Source organism: Colobus angolensis, unplaced genomic scaffold (genome assembly GCF_000951035.1).
Source record: "Colobus angolensis palliatus isolate OR3802 unplaced genomic scaffold, Cang.pa_1.0 Scaffold186, whole genome shotgun sequence".
Taxonomy (NCBI): domain Eukaryota; kingdom Metazoa; phylum Chordata; class Mammalia; order Primates; family Cercopithecidae; genus Colobus; species Colobus angolensis.
The window spans coordinates 868,885-877,614 of NW_012114999.1; the positions used below are offsets into that span (position 1 = coordinate 868,885).

Below are 8,730 nucleotides of genomic sequence, written 5' to 3' on the forward strand. Positions count from 1 at the left end.
TGCAGTGAGCTGAGATCTGGCCACTGCACTCCAGCCTGGGTGACAGAGCGAGACTCCGTCTCAACAAAAAAAAAAAACAAAAAAAAACTCCACTTACTTTACTAATTCAATTGTTCTGTGTACCGATATTGCTAAACCATGCAGATAACTGTTAGAAAATGGTTTGGTTTTGAATATTATTGTGCTGTAGAATGTAAGTGGCTTTAAAGTTTGCATTCTTTCTTTTTTTTTTTTAAGATGGAGTTTGCTCTGTTCCCCAGACTGGAGTGCAATGGTGCGATCTCAGCTCACAGCAACCTCTGCCTCCTGGGTTCAAGCAATTCTCCTGCCTCAGCCTCCCGAGTAGCTGGGATTACAGGTGTTAGCCACCACATACGGCTAATTTTTGTATTTTTAATAGAGACGGGGTTTTGCCATGTTGGCCAGGCTGGTCTTGAACTCCTGACCTCAGGTGATCTGCCCACCTTGGCCTCCCTAAGTGCTGGGGTGTGTGAGCCACCGTGCCCGGCTCTAAAGTTTGAATTCTAACCCATGAGTTAGTAAGTGTAGAATACATTTTTCTATCAATTTACCCATTTACAAAGAACTTAATTTTTAGGAGCATTACAACCAAATGTTGGCCACTTGTGTGGTATCAGAAGTTAAGTCCATGGTGGGCACGTGTAATATCCTGCTGTCAACTCTGAATTGCCACAAATCAGGCTTTTTTATTTACTAGTAAAAATGTGACTCAGTGATAAACAGTTAGATGTTCATTTTCATTCTTAATCAATAGGAGTATAATTAATACCATCAACTTTTCTGAAAAACAGTAACAGAAGATGTCAACAGCTTCAAAAATATTTGTTCCCTTTAGCTCAGGAATTCTACTTCTAGGCTGTAGTCCAAAGGGATTATCAAAAATGCCAAGAAAAATCTGGGCATAAAATGCTTATTATAGCAAAATTTAAAACAAGGAGAAATACCACAAAACCTAAATATTCAATTATAGGGGAATAGTCAACTCGTTTATGAGTTATGCCATAACCTAGTATCTTTTACAATTATTTTTGAAAAATGTTATGAAATTAGAAAATTCTTGATATCATTTAATGTGAAATTTGCATACATGTACTGTGTATAAATTGTCTATATTGCATTATATTTATAGTATGGTTTCAAGAATATGCATAGAAAATGCCAAAATATTACCCTTTTGAGAATGGAATTATAAATGATTTTATTTTTGTTCTTTATACTTTTCTGTACTTAAGAAAATATAGGCCAGGTGTGCTGGCTCATGCCTGTAATCCCAGCACTTTGGGAGGCCAAGACGGGAGGCTCACTTGAAGCCAGGAGTTTGAGACCAGCCTGGTCAACATAGCAAGACCCCATCTCAAATTAATTTTAAAAACATACATATACGCAACAAAAACTTAGTTTTAAAAAATAATCTTCTTGCAAAATATAGTATCATGTAATATTAAAGCTCAGTCCGAATGTATTTTTTAAGTTTTCAGTTCCAATTTTCACATAAAATGCATCAGATTATCTAAGAACAATTTAAAAATAAAGCTAAACAGTAACATATAAATAGTTTAAATCTCTCTTTCATTACACCATTCAGAAATTCTGGTATCCTTTTAAAACAAATTACTCCTCATAGTGATGAATTTCCTATTTAACTTACAGCTTTCATCATACATTTTACTAGCCTCATCCAATTTAAATTTTATTGGACCTTTTCTTAAATAGCCTTTTAAATATTTTATAGTAAATGTTGATTACTTAATGCATTGGTTTTCAATCACTTTTTCATTATCACTTTCCTAAGGAACCTTTTTAGACATTTTTTTCCCTAATCACCCCCACCCTGTGAAATTTTAATATCTGCTTATGTACTGTACGTATATCCATGCTTTATATATGCAAAGGGTAAGATTTTTTTTCACCCTCCCAAGAACACAATTTTCACCCTTCTAGAAGCAAGATTGCCCCCTTCGAGAATGAATGGCCTAATGGGGCAGTGTAGGAAAATGTCATTTTAACTTTGACAGTGAAGTGAACCTCAAGCCCATGTGTTTTGTTTTTATAGCTGCCTGCCTCTCAAACATCACATGGTGGCCACTCCAACACTACTACTGTGGGGAGAGAATGACGCATTCATGGAGGTTGAGATGGCTGAAGTCACAAAGATTTACGTTAAAAACTATTTCAGGCTAACTATTTTGTCAGAAGCCAGTCATTGGCTTCAGCAAGACCAACCTGACATAGTGAACAAATTGATATGGACATTTCTAAAAGAAGAAACAAGAAAAAAAGATTGACTTTTCTTTATCTTCTATGAAGGGTCTGTAATGAAATCTCTAAGTAATTTTAAAAAATTGTTCATCAACTTCTTTATGTTTTATTAGGAAAAAACTGTTTTAATGTGCTTTATCATAAATAAATATGCTGACAAAATGGTATTGAAAAAAATCTGAGATCGTGTTAACATGTAATACAATGTTGATTTTCTTCTGGTGTATTTTGCACAGACAAGCATCTGCCTTAAAATATATACCCTTGTACAAAAAGGAAGTTTGGAGTAAGTGGCTCCGTTTTGGTTTCTTGCTTTTTTTTCACTCTGTAAACATATGGTGCCTTTTACAAATGTATATTAAAGATTAGCTGTGCTATATTGTAAGGCAAACCTGCAATGATATAAATTTTCATTCTATTGTTCAAAAGTTCTTTTTACTACTTTTAACCATTAAAAAGTTATATTATCAAATCTCTTTTGGATTTATAACTAAATGAATATGCATTTTTAAAATGGGCCATATACTATTTATACTGGGAACATTAAACCATTTTTTAAAGCTGACATCTTGACTGAGCGTGGTGGCTCAGCACTCTGGGAAACCAAGGCGGGAGAATCGCTTGAGGCCAGGAGTTTGAGACCAGCCTGGTCAACATGGTGAAATCTCGACTCTACCAAAAATAAATAAAAAATAAAAGTAGGCAGGCGTAGAGGTGCACACCTGAAGTCCCAGCTACTCATGAGGCTAAGGTGAGAAGATAGCTTGTGTCCAGGAGCTCGAGGTTGCAGTGAACCATGACTGGGCCATTGCACTCCAGCCTGGGCAATGGAGTGAGACCCTGTTGAAACAGAAAGGGAAAGGGAGAGGGAAAAGGAAGGAAAGGACCCTTTTACTCCATTCAATGCAAGAAGAATTGAATACTACATGTCTTGTGTGCACTAGAATCTAAGCTCCACAGGGCAGGATTTTTTTGTTGTTTTGTGTAACTGATACCCAACTCTAGACTAAGGGCCTGGCATATTGTAGGCACTCAAATATTTGCTTAATGAATAAATAATATATGTGGCACACTGCTAGGGACTGGGGGTGGGGGGGATATATAAAAGAAAGATAAGGTGGTAACATAGAACTTTCCCATAAGAAGCCTTAAGGGCCGGGTGCAGTGGCTCACGCTTGTAATTCCAGCACTTTGGGAGGCTGAGGTGGGTGGATCACCTGAGGTCAGGAGTTCGAGACCAGCCTGGCCAACATGGTGAAACCTCATCTCTACCAAAAATACAAAAATGAGCCAGGGATGGTGGCAAATGCCTGTAATCCCAGCTGCTCGGGAGGCTGAGGCAGGAGAATTGCTTGAACCTAGGAGGCGGAGGTTGCAGTGAGCTAAGATCGCGCCACTGCGTTTCAGCCTGGGCACGAGCAAGAGTCTGTCCAAAAAAAAAAAAAAAAGAGAGGCATACATAGAATGCAGTTAAATTAAACAAGGGTTCAAAAGTAGAAATGAACATTATAAGTAAGAGTTGGAAAAGAGTTACAGAATAGAGAACAATACCAACTGAAGGGACTACTACTCATTCTCTTGGGTTGTTCTCCTTTAACATGGGAGGCAACCAGTAACACTACCAAATTCCATCACGTAACAGATAAGCTCTAAATTGGTGAAAGGATTGCTTCCCACATTAAGCATAGTTCTGATCATGACAGAACAAAGGAGAATGTCCCTAAGAATTCTCATTATTTTATCATAGCAACTTGTATTTACAACAAAAGTCCAATTTTCTATATAACAGCTTCATAACAACATGCAAGGTAGGTATCACCAATTTATAAATAGTAAAAATGTGATTTAACGTGTAACTTTGCCAATGTCCATAGTGTAAGTGCTGGAGCTAAGATCTGACCTAGAGCCATCTGGTGGTAAAGCCCACAATCCCACTTACATCAGATACCGTTTAGCAGACTTTGGTATCCATGCCACTCTTCCTGTTTTAGCAGCAATCTGGTATGTTTCAATAGATGGATACATCTCTCAGGAATCTACAATTTGACTTTTAATTTCGGAAGGGAGAAGGAATTCAAGTTAGCAATTAGTAAACATCGGAATATTCTATAGAACATTGTCAGAGTTGCAAATGCCACAAGGTATAGAAAAAAGCCTGGTTCATACCAACTTGGTGCTTCCCTCTTGATCCCTCTGGAAGGGCAGCAACAAGGGAAAGAATGGGACGTGTTGACACAGTAAAGTAATCCTGATTTATTTTAATAAAAACCTGTTACTGACAAAAGTGATTTTAAGATTTGTTGTTGTTGCTGCTTCCGTCAATTTAGGAAGCTGACAAGTTCATGTGGACTAATATTAAGAATTTTATCAATCAAACGTTCCATGGACAATTCTGGCCTATTACAATGAATGTACTCTAATTTTCAATGGATATGAAAAAGTACTTGTAACAGATATAAAGCTTCAAGGGTGCCATCAGTTAAACCTCTTATGATAAACAGTTATTACTATCTCTAGAAATCTATTTGTAGGGCAAGTAAGTGAATTTGACTTACTAGCTGCCAAAGCAGCTCACAGTAAATAAAAACAGGTAATGGCACCTAGATTAAAAGTTGTAATTTTTAATAATATTCATCTATTTGAATTAATATATCCCTAATAGTACATAATAGATGCCTAATTTAACATCAGAAATTGCTATGTGAAAATAATTTATTAAGCATATGTCAAAAGCAAGATATTTGCAAAAAAAGAAAAAAAGATTGTGCTGTTGATATGATTTGAATTCTCCTGTTACATCATTTACCAGCTTTGATTTTTCTGATTTTAAAGGTAATGCAGCATTTTCTATTAACCTACAATTGCCTCTAAGAGTTCTAATTATGTGCAAACAGAAAAAGCAATTGAATGTGGGGAAGGGGTGCATGCCAAGGGCTGACCCCAAATCCAGGCTACACACAGCCTGAGTCTACTAAGTCGGTTTCATGACTCTGCAGTCCACAGACTCTGAGTTGGAGGCGAAGGAGTCTGGGATCACGCAGGAGATAATCAAATCCTTGTACCCTCAGTTGACATGCTTCCTTGCTGGACCTGCATCATCCTCGTGGGTACGAATGTCCTGCATGGTCTTCCTCTTCCTCTGGCCAGTGGCCATGCTTTCCACCTTTGGCTATCCTGCTCAAATCCTACAACACTGCCAGGAGTTGGAAAAAAAAACTGGTGAAATCAGTACTCAAGCTCATGGTGCAGGTGACTTTCTTTTTAGCAGGGTTCCTGGCTAAAGTGGAAGGGAAAAAGGCAACCCAAGACAAAGCCCCTATCTTCATTACAGCACCACACTCCACTTTCTTTGACTCAATCCCCTGTGTGATAGCAGGGTTACCCTCAGTGCTCTCTGCAAGTCAAAATGTGCAGATTCCATTAACTGGGAAATTCCTACTGTCAACACAGCTGGTGCTTGTGATCCGAGAAGACCCCAATTCCAGGAAGAATACTAAGGATGAAATCCTGAAGTGAGTGACATTTGGAAAGAAGTGGCCACAGATTCTGATTTTCCTAGAAGGTGTGTGCACCAATGGTTCCCGTCTAGTCACTTTTAAACTAGGGGCCTTCTGTCCAGGTGTTCCTGTGTAGCCAGTGCTGCTCAGGTCCCCAAACACCCTGGACATGGCAATCTGGACCTGGCAGGGATTTACAGGCTTCCTCCAGGCATGTATATTGATCCTCAGTCAACCCTTCACCAGGGTAGAAGTTGCGTTTATGCCTGTTTATATCCGAAATGAAAGACCCCATCCTTTTTGCCAATACAGTACGCATCAACATGGCAAATGCTCTGGGGTGCCTGGGACAGAGCACACTTATGAAGACTGCAGACTGATGATCTCCGCAGGTAACCTTCAACTACCCATAGAAGCTGGTTTGGTAGAATTTACAAAAATTAGCCAGAAGTTGAAGTTAGATAGGGATAACATTCATCAGCATTTGGATGAATATGCTGCAATTGCAGTTGCCTCAAAAGGAGGGAAGATAGGAATTGAATTTTCAAGTTATTTAAAACTCCCAATTTCAGAGCCCTTGAGACAACTTTTTGCCCTCTTTGGCAGGAATAATGATGGCAGCATAGACTTCAGAGAGTATGTAATAAGTCTGACTGTCCTATGCAATCCTGCCAACATTGTAAAGAGTCTGCAAATGTCCTTTAAGCTTTTTGATCTTGATGCGGATGGCTTAATAACAGAACAGGAGTTCGCTGCTATACTTCAGGCAGCTTTTGGAGTGCCAGATCTTGATGTTTCCAGGCTCTTTCAGGAAATAGCTGGACAGAAATCAGTGTACATTTCATATGAGAAATTTAAGAAATTTTCTCTGAAGCATCCAGCATATCCCAAGTTATTTAATTCACACCTAGACCTACAGGCAGCCCAAATATATTCATTATCCCAAAAAGTACAGTTTTAATCACTGTATTCAAATGTTACAGGTTAGCCCCCAAAATAGTGAAAGTATCTTCTGGCAGAAATGATGATTGAAGTAAAAATTACTCTTTGAGGAAAAACTCAATAGTTTACACTCTAAGAGGCATAGGCAATTATGATATTTAAAATATGCTTGAGGAATATTTCAGTTAGATTTTATGGTATCTATTTTTCTTCTTTCTTAAGATAGTGTTTGTTTTAATGTGACCTAAATGTAGAAGAATAAGTGATCTAGTCATAAATCTTGTTCACCCAGCAGGGTTCTAGTTAGTGCCTTTATTGTCTTTAATGCTAAAATAAGGCCAGAGGAACATTAAAGCCTATCACCACTCCCTCACTGTTGCAGAAGAAATATCACATTAAGAGCTATACTGGGGCAGGCACGGTGGCTCACGCCTATAATCCCAGCATTTTGGGAGGCTGAAGTGGAAGAATCGCTTGAGACCAGGAGTTTGAGACCAGTCTGGGCAACATGGCAAAACCCCGTCTCTAAAAAAAATACAAAATTAGCCTAGTGTGGTGGTATGCGCCTGTAGTCCCAGCTACTCAGGAGGCTGAGATAGGAGGATCACTTGAGCCAGATGTTGCAATGAGCGGATATTGTGCCTCTGTATCAGCTTGAGCGACAGAGATCGCATCTCAAAAAAAAAAAAAAAAAAAAAGAGCTACACTGACAGTAAACAAAAACGTTAAATTACCATTTGCATTTCCTCCAAAAAAGGAAAGAGCTATATAAATACATCTTTAGTCATTCAAAAAGTAGCCTCAATTTTCTTATTTTTCTTATTTATTATTATTATTTTTTGAAGCAGAGTTTCATTCTTATTGCCCAGGCTGGAGTGCAATGGTGCAATCTTGGCTCACTGCAACCTCTGCCTCCTGGGTTCAAGCGATTCTCCTGCCTCAGCCTCCCGATATGCCTGGGATTACAGGCATGAGCCACCACACCCGGCTAATTTTGTATTTTTAGTAGAGACGGGGTTTCTCAATGTTGGTCAGGTTGGTCTCAAACTCCCGACATCAGGTGATCCGCCCTCCTCGGCCTCCCAAAGTGCTGGGATTACAGGCACGAACCACCGTGCCTGGCCTAATTTTCTTATTTTTCAAGATAAAATAAATATTAGGAAGATATAGTATTGGGAACACATTTGCAACACTTATATATGGTATGCCTGTCCCCTGCTTGCCTTTTTAAAATATAAAAGTGATTATTTAAAATGAGAAATCACAACAGATTACAATTTCTGGAAAGCTGAAAAAATATCATAAACATAGGTCATAAATATAGGAATTTTGACAAATTTCATTTTGTATAACTTTAATCAAAACATAAAAAATTGTGTTTATAATTAACATGTTCTGCATTACTGAGAATATTCCTTTTATTCCAATAAGGCATCAATGAGAATTGAAGTCTCTACTTATTTACACATTTATTTCCAATACCTGTCGATATGTGACATCTTCACATAGTGATGTGACCCTTGGGCCCTACCCCTTCATGTCACCATGCAGGATGAATCAGCAAAGTATTCCTGGAAACCATTCCTATACCAGGACAGGGAGCAACAACCTATCTAGACATAGAAGTGAATGTGAACTGATAAACATACCCCACCAGTCCTACTCACGGAATCCCCTACTTAGTTTCACTGTGACTGAATCTTAAAAATGCTTGTAGCTACTCAGTAGCACCAGATATGAGGCAACATTTGACCAAAGTTTGCCAACTTTACAAAAACATAACCAAGTAAACACACTTTTAGGGATGCTACTAGAACCCTAGAAGGGGCCTGTGGAAGTGGGGCGCCTAGAGCTTTAACTTTGTCAGTTTCCTGATACTTTCAGAAAGTAGAAAGAAAGAAGAGAAGAATGGGAGAAAGGTAAGGAGATGAGGAAGCAAAAGAAAAGAAAAAAATCAAATATTATTTTGAGATAATTTCCATGCAGTTCTGCCCTGAAAAAAAAAAAAAAA

At 38.3% G+C, this 8,730-nt stretch overlaps 1 protein-coding gene and 1 pseudogene across 1 annotated transcript in view; both read left to right on the plus strand.

Moving 5' to 3' along the window:
• The window catches only part of EPHX4 (epoxide hydrolase 4), a 38,395-nt gene extending 35,648 nt beyond the window's left edge, over positions 1-2,747 (plus strand). The window contains exon 6 of the mRNA XM_011940042.1: positions 2,075-2,747. Within this exon, the coding sequence (XP_011795432.1) occupies positions 2,075-2,306 (232 nt within the window). The 3' untranslated portion in view covers positions 2,307-2,747. The remainder of the gene's footprint in view (positions 1-2,074) is intronic.
• A 2,517-nt stretch (positions 2,748-5,264) lies between these two features.
• On the plus strand, positions 5,265-6,738 carry LOC105510334 (annotated as a pseudogene).
• Positions 6,739-8,730: the final 1,992 nt, after the last annotated feature.